The 23,277-nt window shown below is 42.3% G+C and overlaps 1 protein-coding gene across 1 annotated transcript in view; it reads left to right on the forward strand.

Annotated features, from left to right (window-relative positions):
- The window catches only part of col12a1b (collagen, type XII, alpha 1b), a 108,783-nt gene extending 86,252 nt beyond the window's left edge, over nucleotides 1-22,531 (forward strand). The window contains exons 62-78 of the mRNA XM_063902172.1: nucleotides 464-606; nucleotides 1,626-1,735; nucleotides 8,882-9,040; nucleotides 9,937-10,014; nucleotides 12,281-12,367; nucleotides 13,198-13,251; nucleotides 13,928-14,023; nucleotides 15,963-16,016; nucleotides 17,218-17,271; nucleotides 17,354-17,407; nucleotides 17,694-17,765; nucleotides 17,855-17,890; nucleotides 18,023-18,089; nucleotides 18,192-18,377; nucleotides 18,661-18,729; nucleotides 18,976-19,140; nucleotides 21,587-22,531. Of these exons, the coding sequence (XP_063758242.1) occupies nucleotides 464-606; nucleotides 1,626-1,735; nucleotides 8,882-9,040; nucleotides 9,937-10,014; nucleotides 12,281-12,367; nucleotides 13,198-13,251; nucleotides 13,928-14,023; nucleotides 15,963-16,016; nucleotides 17,218-17,271; nucleotides 17,354-17,407; nucleotides 17,694-17,765; nucleotides 17,855-17,890; nucleotides 18,023-18,089; nucleotides 18,192-18,377; nucleotides 18,661-18,729; nucleotides 18,976-19,140; nucleotides 21,587-21,702 (1,600 nt within the window). The 3' untranslated portion in view covers nucleotides 21,703-22,531. The remainder of the gene's footprint in view (nucleotides 1-463; nucleotides 607-1,625; nucleotides 1,736-8,881; nucleotides 9,041-9,936; nucleotides 10,015-12,280; nucleotides 12,368-13,197; nucleotides 13,252-13,927; nucleotides 14,024-15,962; nucleotides 16,017-17,217; nucleotides 17,272-17,353; nucleotides 17,408-17,693; nucleotides 17,766-17,854; nucleotides 17,891-18,022; nucleotides 18,090-18,191; nucleotides 18,378-18,660; nucleotides 18,730-18,975; nucleotides 19,141-21,586) is intronic.
- The last annotated feature ends 746 nt before the right edge of the window (nucleotides 22,532-23,277 follow it).

Consider the following 23,277-nt stretch of genomic DNA (forward strand, 5'->3'; position numbering starts at 1 on the left):
GTGTGAATCTACAGTATGGTTTTGGCAGTGAAAATCGTACGTTTCAAGCTCCTCCAACACTGCAACATGGATATAGTTAACCTAAAATAAACAATAAAGCAGTGCAACAGACAATATGTTGCAGGAATAAGAATATGTCATGTACAATAGAAAAGATCAAGTCTGCATATCAGAGCAGATGCAATCTGCATTTTCTGTATTTCTTGGACCAAAAACGACTTAAACTCTTAAAGAATGATCAGAATATTTAGTTTCTGATTAATGAATCGTTGCTGCTCTCTTTTAAATACCAAACTCTTGTGCACTTTGGAACTTTTAAAATGCACTTTAAAGCTTTGTACGCCATTGCTCCTCCCCATTTATCCCCCTGTGTGATTGATGACTTCTTACACCTCTGATAATCAGTCCTTTCTTTCTAGATCGTGCAGCTCTTAACCCTTGTCTTTGCGCCCCCCCTGCACAGAGAGATCCACCCTGACGGCCTCCCCCACTCCTACACCATCATCATGATGCTGCGCCTCCTCCCGGACTCCCCCTCCGAAGCCTTCGACGTCTGGCAGGTGTCGAGCAGCGACCACAAGCCCGAGACCGGAGTCACCATCGACCGTAAATACCCTTCTCTGTCTCCAAATCCAGGATGTGTGTGTGTGTGTGTGTGTGTGTGTGTGTGTGTGTGTGTGTGTGTGTGTGTGTGTGTGTGTGTGTGTGTGTGTGTGTGTGTGTGTGTGTGTGTGTGTGTGTGTGTGTGTGTGTGTGTGTGTGTGCTGGCATGAAGACGCAGTGTGGCAGCTGGGCCTCATTGTGTGTGTGTGTGTGTGTGTGTGTGTGTGTGTGTGTGTGTGTGTGTGTGTGTGTGTGTGTGTGTGTGTGTGTGTGTGTGTGTGTGTGTGTGTGTGTGTGTGTGTGTGTGTGTGTGTGTGTGTGTGTGTGTGTGTGTGTGTGTGCGTGCTCGAGGTGGGGGGGGGGGTCATGAGCTGGCTGCAGATAACCCAGAGTCTGGAGTCATCTGTTGGCTCTGGCAGAGGCTCGGTTTCAGTCTGTCAGCAGCTCTGTCTGCTGGGCTTCAGGGGAAATCCTCCAGATTCTGGTCCTGGACCACACAGGGTTCTGGTCCTCTGCAGGGAGAGACAGAGTTTGACTTGAGGAAGTAATCGTTTTCTGGCGGAGAGTTAGAGTTTGTTAGAGGTAACCGCTTCCTCCTGTTTCCTGTCTTTGTGCTAAGCTAACTAGCTTCATGTTGAACAGACATGAGGAGTCCTTGGACCACATGGCATGGGAGAGCTTTTACAAGATGTGGAGTTTTTAACAGAAAACAACCTGAGGAACTCACACAGTTTCCTCCAGGGAGATCTGAACTTTGGCTTGGAGCTGTTTTCCTGCATGGTTTCAAGGATTTGGGATCTAAGCATGCAAAGAAAGATGCTTCTGATTTGCATTAAGGGAGGTATAGGGTCCACACACAGAATACTATGGACTTAAAGATAGATCGTTTGCTTCAACTTTCTCCTAAAAACAACATCAAACAGAATCAAATGATATACTTGATTTAGGAAGAATATGCACAACATTTCGGTCGACTTTGGTGTTCACACAGGTGTGTGACATGTGTTTGTGTCTCTGTGCAGCCTCCAGTCAGACGGTGTCCTTCTACAACAAGGACGTGGGCGGAGAGATCCAGAGAGTCACCTTCGACAGCGAGCCGGTGAAGAGGATCTTCCACGGAAGCTTCCACAAGGTAAAAGAACCAGTGCGGATGTTGTGTGGTCAGGGATGGTGAGTTTGTTAGTTTGTTTTGCAAGTGTGTATATGTTTTTATGAGTGGGGATTTTATATAATATGCAGACAACTGTTTTTCAACAACCTGTTTCGGTTTCTATCTTTTTCTTTTTCGTGAATTTTCTTTATTAATTAATATTTAATATTTATTTATTTATTTTGTATATTTTTTTATGAATTTCATTTAATATTTAATTGTTTTTTGTTTTTAATTTGTGTGAATTTAATAACTGATATTCTGTGTATATTGTTATATTTATTTATAGTTATTTTATTGAATTGTAACGTGTTGAATTTAGGGTATTTGAACCTTCACTCACTAACTTATCACTTGGATGTTTGACAGGCTTACCTTGTGCAAACCGGACACTCAATTAGTGGTTGGTTCTGTTTTGCACTCCTCTAACGATGAGCACACTCATGTCTTCTCTCTGTTGTGGATTAACTCTGAAGGACTGTAAGAGAACCCTACCTGCTGCATCCTCCCCGGTGCAGAACACCCTCAGACAGTCGGTGTGAGTTTCAGTCGTCTCTGAGCCGAGCTGAAACGTGTCTTTGATGGTTGAATTATGAAACTTTATTTTTGAGTTTGAGGCATGACCGTACATCAATGGAATCGCTGGCTTTGTTCTGGCTGAGTGTCCCGAGGTCACACAGATATTACAGATGCCTGAGATTCCAGATGTGTTGTACATTACAGTTGGAGCCCTGAGAAGGAATGTGGAGTAACAGATGGTGCTCTGCAGGCAGCAGAGTGCAAGGAGAGGCTGCGTTTCATCTATACAATAATAAAGCTTTATCTGTAGAGCGTTTTCTACATGCTGGATGCAGCTTAAAGTCTATTGTTAAAATGCATCAGGTGTGCATCATGCATCTGACTCCAAAAGGTTAATATAGCAAGAGAATAAATACAATAAATTCAATTGAAACAGAAAGGAGACAATAAAATAACGCTAAATAATAATAAGTAAAATAATACTAAAAAACTCAAATAAAATTAATTAAATACGATAAAAATAAAAATAAAATAAATAAAGTAATTAACAATAAAAAGAGGGTTTTTTTGTTAGAGCTAGGTAAAAATATGTTTTCAGTTGTTATGTGTGCATACAAAATAATAATAAATAAAATAATACAGAAGAAATTAAATTAATTAAATTGGATCAAATATTAAAATTACAATAATAAATACATAAACTAAATATTAAAAATAAATAATAAATAGTAATAATCAAAATAATAGAAATAATAGAAAATATGATTCTTTGTTAAAAACTTGGTAAAAAACTATGTATGTACATTTCCATCTGTATGTTCCACAGTTTGGGAGCATATTTTGGAGGAATTATATATTTATAAAGCCTGCTTTTGAGGACGTCTAGTATTGGTGATAGAAGAGGGTGACAGATTTAGTTTTTGCTGAAAGCTGAGCAGCAGATTTCTGAGTAAGCTGTAGTTTCTGGATTGACTTTTTTTGTGAGACCTTCAGAAAGAGCGTTCTCTCCTAACTGGAAACTGGAAAAAGACGCTGGTGGTCAGAAGGAGGTGAACACAGACTCTACAAAGACAAACCCTGGTGTTGAAATTGGACATGAAGTTTTGTTAGAAGGCAGCAGAGACCCTATATTTATTAAGGATTTATTGCTTTGTATGCCTTCTGTTGGTGGTTTTTGAGAATCTCTCCAGAAAACATGGCCCCCTTCTAGAGAGCCAAAATGGCAGCATGACTTTATGACAGCATGCAACCCAGAGCCAACGTCAGCAACACCAGCTCTGCGAGTGCAGCAGCCGTATAACAAGAGGACTTTTCTCTGGCAGCACGAGCAGCTCTGAGATTCTGCTGTGCGGTGTAGTGGAGGTCTGATAGAGGCTCAGTTACAAGACAGAGGCAAGGTACCTTTATTTAAGTGATTTTTAAAGGGAGCAAAAGCATTAAGACATGGTGCAGTTTGTTCCAGATTTCTGGAGCATTATAAGTAAATAGAATAAGACCAATACCAGTGATAAATGTGTACATTAATGCAGCAGATCCACTATATTCTAAAGGCTTAAAGACACACCTTTTCGCTGCTGTCTGCTGGTGGTTTTTGAGGAATGTCTTGCCACTTTTTTGGCCATTTGCAGAGACATTCTGCAGAGACGCTTTAAGGAAAGTTTCCAATCATGTGCTGCACAGTGTAGTGGAGGTCTGATTGCAGCTCCTTTATAAGACAGAGGCAAGGTACCTTTATTCATATGCAGATTTCAAACACAAGGTGAGTCAAAATGCTTTTCAAAGATAGCAAAAGCATTAGGACATGGTGCAGATACATGGAGCACATTGAGGCAAAGGAGCCACTTTATTTCAGGCGCAAAGACAAACCACTTCCCTGCAGTCTGCTGGTGGTTTTTAAATATTTCGCCACTTTTTGGGACGATTTTCTAGAAAGCCTGCACGACTTTCTGACAGAATGCAACACAGAGCCAACACCAGCGCTGTCCGTGCAGCAGCTGTAAAACAAGAGCTCTCAGTCTGTCATCTGTGTTAACCAAGACGTTCTGAATACATCCCAGAATTTCCCAACCATCTATAAGTCTTTTCTGAGACAAGGGGGGGGGGCGTTAAAATGCAGTGCTTGCTGGGACGATCGCCAGGAAAATATTGTGTCACTGCTGTTGCTGTTAAACAATTACATCAGAGGATGAGGAGCCAGAGGGAGGGAGGGAGGGAGGCAGACTCTCCACCCAAATCAAGGAAGGGAGTCTTTCCTCTGATACCACCAGGGAGATGCATGCTGTGGTTTGACCTCCCAGCTTGCATCTGCTGCAGGGTGAGTGTCAGCAGGAGGAACAGCCAGTGATTCAGACACTACCTGCTGCACAGCGGTGGCAGCTGACGCTACAGGAAGCTTTCTAATCCAGAGAGTCTGTCTCTCCCTCAGGCTCTGAAAACTGTTACTGAGCACAAAAATGAGGAGAGTTTCCAAGCATTTTTTAGGAGTTGGCTGCTCTCGCTTCCAGAATTATGGGTGGGGTATAGAAGCATTTTTAAGGTTATAAAAGCAGAGTTTTGCGTCACCAATTCATCATGAAGTGTAAAAAAAGCAACCTTTGTTCTAGAAAAAACAAAGATGTTTCACCATTTAGCAACTTTGTGTAAGAAACCTTCATGCAGGGTTAAAGACTGCAGCATCAAAACTATTAATGCCTTCATTTTTATCCGTTTCAAATGTGTTGTTGTTTTTAATTATATTTTGTATGCATTTATTTGTGTTTCTCCCTTCACATAATCCTTTATTTTTCTCAAAATAAATAAAAATACATAACTAATTACACAAAAAGACATCAATAAGAAGCGAAAATGCAACAAACATATTTTAGATGCATAAATAATAAAGGTTCAACGAACACATTTTGTTTAAGAAATACACATTTGATATACAGTACGTACACATTGGAATAGAAAGGTCAGACTGCACCTTTGAAACTCTTCTTTGGAGTCTAGGAAACCCTGAAATATAAGGAGGAACTTTTATAAAAATAAATAAATACTTTTTCAGAATTAAACTTCATGTAGGAGAAGCTACTAAAAGGTGAAGCGTGTGCTGCTACGTTGACCTCCCTCTGCAATAAATATCACCGGGTACTTCCCCTTTTAGACAGAATTGGGACAGGGTGGGACAAAGGGCATGATGGATTGATGCTTTGCCTCGTCTAAAAACTGATTTGCAGCAGGACTTGTTGCTTTGTCACTGGTAGTGTGAAGGTTGGGATGTTCGGAGAGGAAGAGAGAGTGGAGCAGATCCCTGAGGCTGAAATTCTTCCTTTATCTGCCTCCTCACAGAGAGGGCAGAGGTGGCAGTAAAATGTAGTTGCTGTGAGGAGGTCAGAGAGAGAGACTGAGAAGGCAGAGCTCTCAGTCCACCCATCCCATGCATCTCAAGTTCAGGTATTTCTTAAAAATGTCCGCTGTGTTTTTATCAAACTACAGGAGGAAGTGTTGCATTGGATGGGGATTATTTCCAGCGGAACATTAATCAACTAGTAGATAATATTTGGCAGCGGGCTGGTGCATGTTGTCAAACTCATTCAGGCTCAAATCAAAATCCAGAATGCGGCTCAAAGCTGGAAGACAATTAAAAGAGTTTGAGAAATGACTGAAGTTGTGTTTTCTGCAACCGCCTTTTCTTTGGCGGGTCGGATGCCAGCAATAACTAATAATATCCCAGAGAGACGGAGAAGAAAGAGAGCAATGAGTCAGTTGTTGTTTTACAGGAAAAGTCTAATCACGGTTTCCTCTAAATCTCTAGGTTTTTCCAGTCTGATGGAAATCAAATATCTTGGTGAACCACTTTTTGGCGTGGCTGTGAAGCATATTTAATATTGGCAGATTCAGAATGAAGTTGTTATTGGAAACTCAGATCCAAAAAAGTGTCACATCCAATCATCCCCCATTCACAATATGTCTTACAGAAAGCCAATATCTAGTATATACACAATTAACTTCATAAACCGGGCTTTCTTTGACCGGTTTGAATCTATAGTTGCTTGGTATTTCTTCCAAAACGCTCACCATATTTAACTCCTGATGGCAGAGAGGTGGTCTCATACCTATAGGTAGTGTTGCAGTCAACACCACCTTAACCGAGACCAAGACCGGAGTTTAACAAGACCAAGACTTTAAGAGTTCAAGACAGAGTCAAGACCAAGGCAGGGTGAGACCAAGACCAAGACCAAGACCAAGACCAAGACCAAGACCAAGACCAAGACCAAGACCAAGACCAAGACCAAGACCAAGGCAGGGCGAGACCGAGTCAATACCAAGACTGGAGTTTACCAAGACCAAGACTTTAAGAGGTTGAGACCAAGTCAAGACCAAGGCAGGGTCAAACCAAGACCAAGGTAGGGTGAGGCCGAGACCAAGGCAGGGTGAGGCCGAGTCAAGACCAAGACCGAGTTTACCAAGACCAAGACTTTAAGAGGTTGAGACCAAGTCAAGACCAAGACCATGGCAGGGCGAGACCAAGACCAAGGCAGGGCGAGACCAAGACCTTTAAAAGGTGTTCTCAAGACAAGTACTACAACACTACAATTAGGGATTGATTACTATACATTCAGGAGTGTGCCAAACTACTTCCAGTCAACTAAAACCTGCACACAAGTACTTAGTAACATACAGACAGATAAACATCACATCTCTGAGGCCGAAAACCGAACCCTATACTTCATATCCAAGCTTAGAATACCAAATAATACCGGGTCAGCTAAAACAAGTAAAAGGAAACCTGGGTCAAACTGAATACCACGTAACATTAAACTAGGCCAAAGTGGTTTTGTAAATCAGCGATTTTTCCTCCTTGCAGCTGGACTCACTCGGAGGAAAAGTTGTTACCGCAGAATGACATCATGAGGAGATGTGGTGAGGGACATCTGAGTCAGGAGAAACCGTGGTATTGTGTGTGTGTGTGTGTGTGTGTGTTGTGTGTGTGTGTGTGTGTGTGTGTGTGTGTGTGTGTGTGTGTGTGTGTGTGTGTATAGCAGGGATTAATCCACCGCTGCTGCCTCGGTTATTTTACTCTAAAGATCTGCCTTCAAATTAGTCGAAAAGGAAGGAATTGCGGGGGATATTTCCTCCAAATATTTATGAGGCTTTTCCACATTTTCTTGGGGAGTCTTTGAAATGTGGCTGAGCAGGATTTCAGAAATGATGAGCCAATGGTTTATTCAACAGAAACTGGAAATGTTTACACAAAGCTGCTGGTATGTGGGAATGCTTTAATCCAGCAGCAGAGATGAGCTGACCTTTTAAAAGATTAGCGCTGCTCGGTATACTGTGAAGTCACCTCTTAAACATGCTGTTCCCCTGGAGATAAAAGCAATGGTACAAAGCTGCAGATTTAAGGGCATCTGGCATCATAAAAAGATCAAGAAGTGATGTTTATTTTAGAGGTAATGGTGTTTCCCAGATAGCTCAAAAAGAAGGAGTTAGTTGGAGTGATTGTCAGAACTGTCCAGCATGTAATGATTTCATTTCTTCTCTTGGCAGCACAAATCTCTGTGTCTCAATTCAGATTTCATCCTCAGTACTCTGCCTCTTCATACACTGATATCAATTGTTCAGAGTGTTATTTTAGACCGTGCAGCGCTGTCTCTAATCACGCAACGGCTGCTGTGAGCTCGGTAGCTAGCAACGCTATCATTTGTGGTACCAAATCACTACAGACTGCTCTATTAGCCCACTAAAATTAACTGAGGTTTCTTTATGACACTAGTAGAGTGGTACTTATTGAAATATGGAAATAAAACACATTTTTATTTGTATAGTATTTCGTTCAATAGAACAACCACTATCGTAGCTGTTAACTACACTAAAGACTCTTCCAGCAACCCAATAAATTAAACTGGGGCTTCCTTAAGACACTAGTATAGTAGTACATATATGGAATATAGAAAAGCCCCACATCTATAACTTTTGTCTGTATAGCACTTTGTTCAACAGAGCCACTGCAATCACCGCTGTTAGCTAACCAGCTAGCTCTCAACGTTATCACTTGTGGTACAAAATCACTAAAGACTGCTCTAATAACCCGATCAATTAAACTGGGGCTTCTTCTTGACATTAGTAGAGTGGTATGTGTATTAAATATGGAACAACCCCAGATGTATGATGTTTATTTGTAAGTGTTGTTTGCACCGGGGTAACGACGGCTAGTCCGCGTACCTCTGCTACGTAACAAAGATCGATACTCTGAAACTCTATGAGTAAACCATCCGGTACTCTATAGTGCATTTTGCCTTACTTCGCCATAGGATGCTTCTTCGGCATTGAATAAAGCACATGTATGTACAGACGTGTGTTTATTGAAGCCACAGGTCATCTTTTATTCTGAATGAAAGAGTAGAGAGGAGCTGGTTTTCCTCTCTCACATTCCAGCAGTGCTTCAGAACAGACCTGCAGTGGAGATGATGGAGACGTCCTCCCTGAGTTTCAGTGAAACCTAATAATTCACAGGCCAACGGGATAAGAAACAGACCCAGGACTTGGTCAGAGAACAAAGGATGTGCCAATAAAATGTACTCTCACATTTGTTTTAATTCTCCTTCCTTTTTCTCTTTCTCTCCGAAGCTCCACATCCTGGTGTCATCCACCGGCGTCAAACTCAACATCGACTGCCAAGAAGTGGCGGAGAAGGAGATCAAGGAGGCAGGAAACACGTCCAGCGATGGATACCAGGTTCTGGGAAAAATGTCCAAGTCCATCGGCTCCAAGGGAAACTCAGCAACTGTAAGTGCACTCACTCAACTGGGAATTTACGAGGATTTTAAATACCTTTTCCTGGCTTTTATGAATCTGTTGTTGTAGTTTTTGTACGATGTGTTATTTCCCCGTGGAGCGTTATGTTTGACTCTCTGTAAATACTTAAAAAACCCAAACCAAACAGTAAGATGATATTTTAATGGGGCAAAAACACGAGAACCAAATGCATGTGGCTCAGAGAGCATCATTAATTAAAGTCTTATGGCAGCTTTTGAATGCTTCAAACATATTAGTTTAGCTGTTTAGTTGTTACCCTAGAGGCCCGTCTGTCTCAGAATGTGGTTAAAAAACACAGACATATCAGAAAGTATGAACAATAACTACAATCATTTCATAGTAATGAACATTGTGAGTCTCTTTGATACACATACACAGCTGTGTCTGTAATTTCAGCCACGTTATACCCGGTTCAAACCTTCTATTTGTACAAGAAAAGCCGGCATTCACACTCCATGTACTCATACGTTAGCCTCCTTTTTCAAAATAAAGATTCAACATTCAAAGGGTTAATTGTCCCATGCACAAAGCACAGTGTTGGCAATGAAAATATGAAGTCTCAGGCTCCTCTAAGAAGGAATAACCCCACACAGATATAGAAATGGTGCAGGAATCAGAGAAATGTAAGGTAGAATAAGATGAAACAGAAGGTAGTGTTGCACGATGATGTACGTTCAGTACGTGAAGCTGCAACACGAGACACTTCCTGTGTTTCTCTCTGAGGCGACTCGGCTATTTCTATCAGTCTTCTGGGAGCACGGGAGGGTGGATCACACACACACACACACACACACACACACACACACACACACACACGTCCAACAACACCAGCTACATGTTTTTCTTTTGTTCCCCTTCTTCCACAGTTCCAGCTGCAGATGTTCGACATCGTCTGCAGCCTGGGCTGGACCAGCAGGGACAGATGTTGTGACCTGCCGTCGATGGTGAGAAAACACAGAAACACACGTGACCTTTGAACTCTTACATGTTCGACGGGAACATACAGTCAAAGAAGCCCCATCGTGCTACTGGGGTGTTCCCTTCCCTGTAGTGCCTGTAAATAGTGTTCAGTGACATCACGATGGAACACTCACGCTTCTATTGTCTACTTCTACATTGTGCGTGATAGGCTAAGGGCGGACATCTCTAAGCGGTTGTCCAATCACAACAGACCTTTATTAACCTGAAATGAGCGGGATATGTCCTCTGTTCGTTCATCAACCTGCAGCCAGTAGTAGACTGAGGGATCATGTTTGGCTTTAGCTGTGACTTTAGTATCTACATCATTAATTTATCCTCCTTTGATTACTAATGCACATTGGGGACATGCCATTGTTTTGCAAGACACACGTAAGTCTCACGTCTTCGCATTTAAGTCCCAACATTTTAGTTTGGAGCCCTAACGAGTCATACAACTTATTAAGAGCGGCCTGTGGAAAAGACAAATCACAAATAACTCTTTTTGCTTCCAGGAAGTATTTTTAAGTCTTTCTGAAGTCACGAGTCTGTGGTGTTAGGGTCCGAGACGAGGTGCAAGTATTTCAAGTCCAAAGTCCTCCAAGGTGTGGACTTACTCAGACTTTCTGTGGAATTTTTGGCCTGTAAACTAAATATTTCCCTTCCTGATATCACTTGGAATCAAGCCTTTATAACAAAAAACTGGCGAAATATTAAAGAAAGTTCAGGGCCTGATTACACACATGCTTCCAATGCACCGGTTGTTTTCTAACCTGAGAGTAAACGAAATGCCCGTCCGTGTCGGTGTTCAGATCATTTCAATATAACGAGACAGATTTTGTTTTATTTCAGTGTTCAGAGCAGCTCTCAACCCCCCCTCGCAGCTGCTTGTTGTGTTTGTTTTCTACATCTGCGTGGCATCTCGGGTGTGTTAGCCGATCGCCTCACAGAGAGCTTATCAGGACACCTGGCTCTCCTCACACCATCTCTTTGAGACGATGCAACAACATTTTAACAGCAGTTTCTTCAGATGCAGTAATTACAGTTAAAGAGCAGATGAGCCAGCTGCAGGTCCAGAGCGTGTGTCCTTGATTTCTTCTCACAGTCGTCTGTCGGATGAAAAGCATTCGGAGCATCGTAATCAGAATCAGGAGACACACGAGGAACATAAACAGCCAGCTGATACATGAAAGAGCGAGAGATATAATGCGAAACAGTGTCGTTTTTACCACGTTGTTTTCCTGCTTTTGGCCATCATTTCTTCATTAGATCTGCAGGACGCTCTGATGGGGATATCCAATCAGTGCTGATGTTCACATGCAACATACTGTTTGCATTGTGTTTAAATAAGTGCATGGAAAAGAGGGGTCCATTGTGGAAGGAAGTAGGGTCTCTTATTGTGGGATGAACAGGAAGCGTTCACAAGGCCAGCGTCTTTAAGAGGAGTTGATTATTTACTATAGAGGTAGATTTCTGGCTGAGTAAGAGTTCATGTTGTTGATTAAATTAGGCCTTATTGGTCGAGAATGCCAACAGTGCCTACATTTACCAGCATGCGTTGCACCTGAGCTGATTCTCAACCTCTCTCGGCTACATTTCTTCAAGATAAAATGCACAATAACTTCAAGCATAGTCGTTGGAAATAAATTCTGAAGTCCCAGGCCCTGCAGAGCAGCATGCAATATACTTTTTAATGTAGGCATGAAAGAAATAAGGGAGTCAAAGAGTCCTAAAAAGGAGCTAGGGATACGATGGCCTGCAGAGAGAGATTAGGTGGAAGTGACTGAGGTTCTGCAGCTTGAATAGGAAGAAGAAATGAAAGCATTGGTTTGAATAGGAAGGCAGTAAAGACCAAATACATGCACGCTTCTTCCTGCTCCATCCCTCTCCCAAAGAGAGAGACAGACTTTTGTTAGCATGCAGCATTTCATGGTTTATAAAGCAGCGCGGTGCAGACCACACTCTGGACTTTCTCACTGGGAAGCTTTCTGCCTCCAGTCCCAGAGGAGATCTCCGGAGACGCAGAGACAAACCAAAGCTTTGTCTGAGAGAAGCACGTCTGCAGAGCTGCGAGTCCAGGAGATTTCCTGAGGAGGATTCACTCCGGTGAATTATTATCTGGGTTTCTGCAGAGGAGAAACAGCTGCTGACGTTAAAATGGAAAAATAAGACGAGCTGGGGTTTAAATCATCGGTAGTTGTAGGACATTAACACTCAGGACTTCAATTGTGTGAATGCTTTGTGTTTCAACAGAGAGATGAGCTGAAGTGTCCGTCTCTGCCGAACTCCTGCACCTGTACCTCAGCGGGCACCGGGCTCCCAGGGACCCAGGGGCCAGTGGTAAGAACACATGTCTATATTTACCTTCTTAATTCATCATGTCCTCCAGAAAATGTGAAAATATCCATCCCAATTCCTCCATGTTCAGGTTTGTGTCTTTAAATGTGTTTTTCCGTCACTCCAGAACACACAAATCCTCAGTTTAGTGTCACAGAACAGACACAATAAGGGACAATCCATATTTCAGAGACTTTTTGTGACATGTTTGCATGAAAATCTTCTTAAATAAACACTACGTTGGCTATTTTCTTTCTGGTGATAGAAAATCCAATACAATTAATCAATTAGTCGAGGAATTAGTGCCGCCATGAACTGGCAGAATGGAGGTTGAGAGTTAACTGACTACAGTTGCATGTCATTTAATTAATACAGTTTTGAGTTTTGGAAACAAATTCATTGATTCTACAAAGTTTGCAGTTTATATTTGAACATCTTTGCACATATTTGTTGTAAAAGGGTTCCTCAGGTTTCCCCTGTCAGACAGATCGACCCCCCCCCCCCCCTTTAAGGTTTTATGAGGCGTTGCAGAAGTGTTCCCAGGTTGCTTCATCCTCCCTGTACACCAAACAGAATATAAATACTCATAAATACCCAGAGGAAATACCTCAGAGGACCATCTCTCTCAGACCTGTCCGTTGCATTGTGGGTAATGTAGTCCCCAGGTGTTTTTGTGCAGCTGTAGTTTTTGCATTTTTCAGACCTTATAAGAGATGCATGGAGCACACTTTAACAGCACTTAAGGCCTGATATGGATCTGTAGGAGCTTTTTAACTACAGTTTTATTGAAGCCCGTTGAGTCTTTGTTAACGTTAGTGCTGTTTTCTCCTCAGGGCGCCCCCGGCAGCAAAGGTCCTCGAGGGGAAAGAGGAGAGGCCGGTCCTGCTGTGAGTCCTTCTTCTTCTCTTGTCAATAAAATGTTGCTTTACCTTTCTTTTGATTACCACTGAAGAAGAAATTCATGACAGACTGACTTCATTCATGCTCAAAACACAAAATGAATAATAATGCAAAGAAAAAGGAACACAATTAAACATTTTAACAATAATAATAAAACATTTAAAAAGAAACTATAATTCTACATAAAAAGCCTTCAGACATTAAAATATTTAAAATAATTATTAAAATTATGCATTTAAAATAAATTAAAATGCATAACAATAATATTAATGAGATAATAATAAAAAGTAAAATCACATTTTTATTAAGGTAAACATGGATTGCAAGACAGTGATGTAAATATTAAAATGCCTATAATGTCTTCAAATGACTTCCCATTGCTTTCATTCATAGAAAAACCTCCTCCACCAAGGGCAGACTCACAGAGATAAATGCATATATATATATACCTACACTAAAGTACATAACCCTAACCAAGAACAGCTGATATGCAGTATAAAGGGCAGATTCTGCAGCTCACTGCAGACAGTCTGAACCCTGCAGAGTGAACATCTGACTCCAGTTACTCCCTGAGTGTCTCTGCCCCCCCCCTCCTGTGAACAGACCGATGATCCCTCCTGACTTTAATGTCTTTCTTATCTTGTTTTGTGATTTTTCTCTCAGGGGCCGGTGGGCCCTCGCGGACACAACGGACCCCCGGGGCCCATGGGTCTGCCCGGCCCTCAAGGACCCAGCGGCCTGTCCATTCCAGGGGAGGCTGTGAGTGCACACACACACACACTCTCACTCACACACACGCACGCACTCGCGCAAGCTCGCTCGCTCACTCACACACACTCACTCACTCAGTCTCTCACTCACTCATTCACTCACTCACTCACACACTCACTCACACACTCACTCACTCACTCACACACACACACACACACACACGCTCACACGCTCACTCACTCACTCACTCACTCTCACACACACACACACACACACACACACACACACACACACGCTCACACGCTCACTCACTCACTCACTCACTCACTCACTCACACACACACACACACACACACACACACACACACACGCTCACTCACTCAGCATGCATCCCAGAGAGAGGGGATTGTTTATCTTGAGGAGGATTCACAGCTCATTCCTGCAGCTCTGAGAACTCAATGTCTTCCATCTCTCAATTCAAATCTAACTCAACTAAAGACTTTACTTCTCAGTACACCTGCAGGAGTCTCAGCATAGCTGAGCAAAGTGCGCTCTGGATGTTGTACATGCATTAATCATATATGTACTTAAGTCATCTCTATTTAGTAAGTCTTGTCACAGCAGCGTTGGGTACAGCTGTTCTGCTCGTTAACACAACTATCTAATAAGCCAATCACAGGCCAGCCACTCACTGCATTTAGGCATTCAGACATGGACATGGTGATGGAATCATTCTAACACTTCCACATGTGGTTTCTTCTGATCTGCTCCATGTGTTTTTTATGCCTGTACATGTGGTTTTACTCATACAAATAATAATATCAAACTTTATTGTTAGAAAGCTTTTCCAAACGATGTAACAAAGGAACAACAACATTAAACAAATCTGCATCGTAATTAAATAAAGTCCAAATAATCCAGATATTCTGATAAATGAAATGAAAATGGGAACATAGAACCTATTATTAAAAAAGCTGTAAAAGATAAAGAAATAACGATGATCCAGATGGTGGAAAACATGTGTTTGTGGCAAATATTACTAATACACTTTATTCATATCGCCTTTACAAACAATATCAGAACCATAATTACATGAAATCCAGCTCATAGAAATGTGCAAATAAACAAATGAATCTACGTGGAAGTGGAAACAACGGAAATCTTAACAAAAGTTTGAAACTAATGGTTAAAATAAAACCAAAAATCTAAATAAAAGATGAAATTAACTCTAAAAAGAGAAACAAAGTGGAAAAGGAAACTTTAAGTCCTGCCTTAGAATCAAAAGATCACAGGATTTTATTATTTGCTCTCCTTTTATATTTCATTGCTCCACCCTGTCATGGTTTAGAGCGATATTTAGTATTTAATTTGTATTTATTTGTTCTTTTTTTAGCTTAAAATGAAACTTAAATGTAGAGCAGAGGTGCCACATATGAAGGTCTGATCCCTCCACTAGAGGTGAGGTACATCGCCTCACAAGTTAAGTTAGAAGTTAGAAAAATCAATCAAATGTAGGCCCATTATTCCTGACACATAGCCGTTTCATTAATTCTGTTTCATGAAGTGTTTGCAGCTCATTCCTTAATGAAGAAGCCTCAGATTGATTAAAATAAGGGGAAATATGAAGGGTTTATTTCAAGCTTGTTATGCAAATCCGTTTTTTATCAATTAAGATTTGATAGAAAGTGTTTTAATTGACTCATGAATACTACTGTGGAGAACATATATATATTTAAGAAGTACAATATAAGACAAGCACAGGTTTCAGGTGGGGGAAGTATTCAATTAGAGGGCCAATTGAAAATGGACAACGGACTACAAGGAAACATTCGATGTACTAAACATGAAAGAAAATACATTCAGTGGTGCAAGAGAGCGTGCACTGAAGTACTGCATTGAATACTGATATAAATACTTCTAATCTCAACTACCTTTTGAAGCTAAATGCAGTTTTTCTAAATGTTCTGTTGGTGTTTTCTGCCTGCAGGGCCGCCCTGGACCGAAGGGAGAGCTCGGAGACTCAGGATTACCTGGACAGAAAGTGAGTGGATGAAAGAAAATGGGGTTTTTAAACAGGAAACAGATCATTCGGATTGACTCAAAGCGTGGCGTCTGGCTGGAATCTGATAGAAGGAGTGCGGCTCTGAATATTACTTTTAAATTAGTTTGCCTGCAAAGAAGGAGCCAAGGAAACATCAGCGTGATTAACAGCGCTGCTTAAAGGTTGGAAAGCTGCTCCTTCCTCTTCTTCCATTGAGGATCTTTCAGGATTTTAAGGAATTATAATTAAAAACGACACGTCCGATAATGAAATGAAACGTTGGCCGCAGATAAAGAGAACGCCGGGTCAGCGTTGAGGCTTCGACCTCAGAACAGGATGGATCTGTCTCTGTGTGTTTGAGGTATTTAGTGATGAAGATCAGGTTGTATTTCTCTTTCATTTCTTCCTGGAATAAAAGCCTCTCATATGAGCGTTTTATTGGACGGTTTGAGACGTAGAGACGTTTCCTTCATTTATTTTTCCCTCCTGTCACAATATATCCATGCATACTGCAGCATTATTCAGGAAATTAAACTAAATTACATTAAATTAATCATATTTTAATGGTGATCTACCAGTAGACACGCATATTTATTAGGTGAGCACCACTAGGTATTAAAAAAAACAACTTTGAGACAGCTTAGATAGAGTGTTTAGCTTAGCATGTCAGAACGGCTAAGCTAAAGGAGGCTAATGTTGGGCTATAAAGGAACTACAGCACGGTCACATGACTTCACGTCACCACCGCTAAGCTAAAGGAGGCTAATGTTGGGCTATAAAGGAACTACAGCACGGTCACATGACTTCACCTCACCACCGCTAAGCTAAAGGAGGCTAATGTTGGGCTATAAAGGAACTACAGCACGACTAGACTACACGTTGCAGACTCAACATGACTCAGCAGTGTGTAGCCATGACTCGCCTCCTCCTGAGTGCGGATCCACGTGGTGCTGATGGAGCTGCAGGTGAGCGTGTTGGAGCAGATGCTGCTGCAACATTTAATGGCTTGCAGACCACTGCCTCATAATGGCCAATAAAACAGATCTGGAATAAATTATGTTGCCTGTAAATCTAATGCTGAGCATCAAAGAGCGGGGTCGTAAAGCAGAGAGTGGAGACAGAAAAAGAGATGTAGCGCAGGGATCCAGCGCTGAAGCGGTGACCTGTTGTAATAAATAAAGTTTCTCTTGTGTGTTTGCAGGGTTCCCCGGGGCCCCGCGGTGCTGTCGGGCCCATCGGACCAGCAGGAGTCAGAGTGAGTACAGAGGAGGCTTTAATGAATCCTGCACACATTAAGAGCATCAGTTCAGGTCTGAGTCTGCATCCTTTATCCTCAGGGCCCACCAGGGAAGGAAGGAACCGCAGGACCTCGAGGCCCAGCAGGGCCCATGGTAAGGGATTTAATGCTTCTACTTTGTTCAGTAAATGAGAACAAGACGGTAACCCAGCATAAGCAATTTGGCATTTAAGGGTCAGTTTTTAGTCAAGACAGCAAGACTGAAAAGTGGCTGTTTTGGAGGATTGGAAGCAGAATATTTGATTTACCCACGGGAAGATTCAGGAATACGGTGGCTCTTTTTCGTATTCCGTAACGAATTTGTGTTATTATTTTATATTTGAAGATAATGATAACATCCATGGTCTTCTAACCCAGTGGTTCCTCCCTGTTTCCTGCAGGGACCTCCAGGAACTCCTGGAAATTCCGGTGGAGTCGGGAAACCAGGAAACCCCGGAGACAACGGCTCGCCTGTGAGTCCCCCCCCCCCCCCCCCCCGCTTCACATCCACACACAGTTGTTTTCTGTAAACTGAAGTATTTTCATTATTTTCTGTTTCCAGGGCTCCGTCGGTCTAAAGGGAGACAAGGGAGAGAGAGTGAGTACATCAGGATTTATTTGAGCAATCGTTCTTATTAATTCTCAGTCATTTGAATGTTTCCCTTGGATTCACCGTGAATATCCCTTGAATTTTTACCCCTTGTCTTACCTCCTTCCTCTTCCTCCTCAGGGCGACTTCGCTCCTCAGAACATGATGCGATCCATCGCCAGACAAGTGTGTGAGCAGCTGGTGAACGGTGAGACATGTTTCCTTCTGAGACTCTTTGATAAGACGTCCTAATACTGTCCCCATTTGTGGTTCTGGTTCTGAACTCTGACCGTTCTCTCCCCTGCTACAGCACAAATGGGTCGAGTCAACACGTTACTGAACCAGATCCCTAACGGTCAGTACCGCAGCAACAACCCAGGCCCCCCGGGTCCTCCGGGACCTGAAGGCAGGCAGGGACCCCGCGGAGAGCTCGGCGCCGCAGGAAGGAACGGATTCCCCGGAAACCCCGGATCACCGGGACAGCCGGGAGAGAGAGGTGAGAGACTATAGTATATAGACTACCGAATATGAGGATGTGATATTTTCTATTTGTTTAATGTCGAATAAGGCTGCACGGTTTATAAAACATAACTCATTGAGATCTTACTGACTGATATTGCCTCTGCGATATGATTGGAAATATCAGAGGCATTGAAACATTATTCACTTTGTCAGTCAAAACTGTGTGTAAATGATCCTGTGTTTTGGAGAGGATCTGTTCCAGTCAAATACTTCTGTTGCTGTTGCTAGGCAGATTCTGACAGTGTGTGTTTCCTCAGGTACTGCAGGAGAGAAAGGAGAGCGAGGACTGTCAGGAGTCGGACAGAAAGGACCTAGAGGACCTGCAGGTACGGATCCAAACACTTTCCCTTCCCTGTAGAGTGTTGTTGTTTCTGTGCATGTCAATGGTCTGCAAAGGCTCAAATCCCAAAGTTCCAGAACACAGTGACATCACTACGGAACAGTCATGCTCCCTTTTGGCTGGCCGGCTCTGTTGTGACTGGTCAACCACTTAGAGCTCCCCCTGAGCCAGTCACGTAACGATACAATAGGACCCCGTTAAACTGCTTCCTCCCTGTGTGTTTCCCCTCCAGGTCCTCAGGGAGAAAGCAGGACAGGACCCACCGGCCCTTCAGGCTCTGCTGGGCCCCGCGGTCCCCCCGGACGTCCAGGGTACGCCGGTGTGCGCGGACCTCCCGGCCCCCCCGGATACTGCGACTCCTCTCAGTGTGTCGGCATCCCTTACAACGGATACGGAGGTACGCTGTGACCTGACATTAATCAATAACTGCTCGCTCATAATGGTCAAGACTCAGCGGGGGGGGGGGGGGGGGGGGGGGATCTGCAGGGGAACACTCCAACATTTAGAGAGGTGCATCCTGTCTCTGAGGACATAAGGCGGGGAGGGGTTAGCCTAGCTTAGCACAAAGACTGGAAGCAGAGGGAAACTGCTAGCGTAGATCCATCAGGAGGAAACGTATAACTACAAACGACTTCATGGCAGCTGTAAGTTTTTCGGGATCATTATTTGAATTATAAATCAGCTGCTTCTTTTAAGATAACTATTACTGTTTGAGAATGTATGTTTTGTAAATGAAAACAGTGGTTTGTGGCCATGTTTATTTTAAAGGACAAGAATATTCAGGATGAACTGAGTAAAGATGTGCAAAAAAAGTATGAATATAATAAAACATAAAAATGAGCAATAAGAAATAAAAGTTCTGCAAAAGTGTTTAAAATAAATCAAACATTAATGTAAAAAGACTCAATTAGATTAAATAAAGCTGTATATCAGCAGTTAAAATGTGCATATTTTATTCATAGTTTTTCCTAAATCCTGCAGCCCTAACATTGGGCTTAAAGGCAGCAAAGGATGCTCTCCCAAATGTTGGAACGCTTCCCTCTGAGGGTTGATGCATGGGTGATATTTACTAATCGTTACAGAAGTGTTTTATCTTTCTGCTTTGACTTCTGACACCCCCCCCCCTCCTGTTTGGCCTGTTCCAGGTTCACATCAGTAGACTTTCTATGCTGCTTTCACTGACTCCCTGAAAGTCCTGTAACTGAAACGCTCGCTCACACGCTCTAGAGCCGTTTTTAAAAAAAGGGAGACACCCCCCCGAAGGATTAACAAACTGAGAAACCACACACCGACAAAGAGGGACACTAACCACGACTCACAGCGAGGCATCTCCGCGGCAGAGAGATGTTCGGTGGAGGAGCATGCACCAACAACAACAACAATACTAACAAACAAACAAACGGCGGGAGCATCGCGGCAGCGGCGGCGCCTCCGTCTCCACGTGTAAATACACTAATCTGCACCGGGACCAGATGATTGGCTCTCCTGGAGTCTAACATCTGTAGCTCAGAGCTTGTGCCTTGCAAACAACACCCTGCTTGCTGAATGCCACAGAACGCCTCTTTATCAGGATCATTATGGGATGTTACTCTGGACCGTCACTCCTGCACACGTGACCGTGGAGATTCTGGTTTCATTTTTTACTTTTCCCCCCAAACCAATACTGTATCTGTAAAGTACTAACATCTCACCTGGTGGTGGAGAACGTGTGTGTAGTAAATGTGTTATTATTGATGAACCGAAAGGGAAGACCTCACTGAGACGTTTGCAGGGGCGTGTCAACCTCCCCCCCCCCCCCTTAACCACTAAATCTGGAGTTAATTGGTTAATTGACTGTGCTTAATGAATCCGACCAAACCTAAATAAAAACTAGAAGGGAAGCACCTTCTCACCTCTGCACTCACATATGACCACAACTGTCTTCCTAATAGCAATACTTCTTTATAATTAAGGGAAAGATAACGAGCCAATTAGCGCTTATCACACATAATGAGCTTTTAGACGATAATTGAACACGTTTTTAATTGGCTTTTGTAAAAAAATATGTGTTTTAACCTAAAGATGAAATACCTGCCAAATATACACAATCTGAATTCCTGATCATTTGTTGATAAACTTCAATACGTTAATTAATCCAAGCTAAATGAAAAGCTTCCGTAAAGAGAATGAACCAGAGCGCAGAAGATCATTTCAGCTGCTGCAGAGTTCAAGTTAATTAACGATAATCATTTGTATTAAAGCCAAAATATGAAGAATGTCATGATTGTTTTTACAGCTAATTGGTTTGTATACAATTTTAGGATCAACGTGAATTTTAAAACGCAAGAAAAGGAGAATATTTCAGAATAACTGAGAGAAGCGATTCATTATCAAAGCTGTTGATCCCTCTCCTGCCTCCGCTCGGCTGAAGTATGAATTGGAAACACACAGCCGGCTGGTTTTCGGGTAGAGACAATTTAAAATACACATAAATTACAAGTTTCCCGATATTTAAGCTCACTCAGCCAAAGCTTTGTTTGTCAGTCTGCAGACTTCAGCATTAAGAATCCAACGAAGGAGAAGAAGTAGAAACAAAATCAGCGTAAGACAAAATCCACAAGTATGTAAATTATAAACCCCAGTCAATGTTTGTTCATGTTTGAGCAGACATTCGCAACTTTAGTGAGCGAAAATTGGGAAATATTTCACGGGATAATCCTCCCGAACAAACGGGTGACACGCCCCTGCAGCTGCTAACATCTGTATCAGCGCTTTACCCAGCAGCCACAATACATTTAGCCCTTTAATCTGTGTGCATGATGAGACAAACTGACGCTCAATTGGCCCCAAACGCTCTCTCCGAGCAGGCCAGTACCCCCCCGAGCCCGAAACCAGAGTCCTCTCCACCCCCGACGAGGACGAGCTGCAAAACCAGCGCCGGAAGAGGTCGCTACCAACATCCAGCAGGCTAACGTCATAAGAGAAGCTCTCCGTTTCCACCTGTGTCTGGATTCATGCACACACACACACACACACACACACACACACACACACACACACACACACACACACACACACACACACACACACACACACACACGCACACACACACACACACACACACACACACACACACACACACACACACACACACACACACACACACACACACACACACACACACACACACACACAAAGGGGGTTTGACACCTCGACTTTATTGGAAAGTACCTTTAAATGCCCTAAGAGACGTATGTGAATATTCATTAGTCGTGGCGGGGGACGGGTGAGGATGGAAGGGAGGGATCCAAAGAAAAGTCCTTAAAAAAAGCCTGTGAGATTTCCTGCGTGTCTTTCTGCTTGTACCATATTTGCATCCATTAACTAGCAGTGTTGAACAGTGCACTCGTTGTAGCAAAGGGAAGGAAGACGTTCACATCCCATAATATAATCCAGTTTCATTACAGCATTAAACACAGCTTTCATTTTGTATCTTAATATTTATCAGTTTTCCTTTATTCCGTCACAGCTCATTTTAGCGGAGAGGTGGAGTTGCATGTCTGTGGTGTATATTTAGTACATGTGTTTTTGTTTCCTACATTTCATTTTGTTTAAGCAGAATAAAGTTGTTGTCCTTCTCGTCGTTGTCTCGGTATCGATGCAGCGGAAGCGTGCGTGGCAGACCCTGGAGGGGGTGTTGCTGCTCCATGCTGGACCTGCAGATTGTGAATTCCACAAAGCCTTATTTTCTTATTTATTTCTGAAAACAGAAGAGGCATTTTTCAATAAAACTACTGAAAATCTACAAACGTCTCTTTTGTCCTTGTGGTTGTTCTTCAGGGTCTGGAATGATTCTCTGTCATATCAAAGTGGAAGCATCGAGGGTTATCACAAGTGGGGAAAATCAAGATTTCCCAAATCATGAAAGAAAAGGAGTATGTTAAAATATATATATTTATATGAGGAACAGAAAGTCACAGAAAAAAAAAAATCAACATTTTGTGGAATATATATAATATAATATAATCGTCAAAAAAAGTCTCAAAAATACAAATATTTTGAACCGGTTAAAAAAGTAAAGTCGCAAATTTTGAAAAAAGTTTACAAAATAAATATTGTAGAGTAAAAACATTCATAGTGTGTTAAATGTTGGATCAAAAAAATAAAGTAAGTATGTTTAAAAATATCATACTTCACAAAAGGCACGATGAAGTTTGTGTCTAAACTTGGGAAACAAAGTAAACGCATGTCACGGTGCAGAGCAGGGCTGTCCTAACTGATTTCACCGAGGGCCACATACAGAAACATATACGGGGAGCTGGGCCCCTGATAGAGGAGAATATCGCCTCAACAGTTCAGTTATAAGTTAGCAAAACAAATCAAATGTAGGTGAATAATGTGCGATACTTTCAAATGCTTTACGGAAAGAACAGCCTACATCCCGTCTGTCTTTAGGGTTCATGTATTCTGTTGCAGCTCATTCCTTAAAACAGGAGCCTCAGACTGTTGATAATCAGAGGAAATATGAAGGTTACATTTCCAGCTGGTTATAGAA

This window comes from Eleginops maclovinus, chromosome 15 (assembly GCF_036324505.1).
Source record: "Eleginops maclovinus isolate JMC-PN-2008 ecotype Puerto Natales chromosome 15, JC_Emac_rtc_rv5, whole genome shotgun sequence".
Lineage (NCBI taxonomy): Eukaryota > Metazoa > Chordata > Actinopteri > Perciformes > Eleginopidae > Eleginops > Eleginops maclovinus.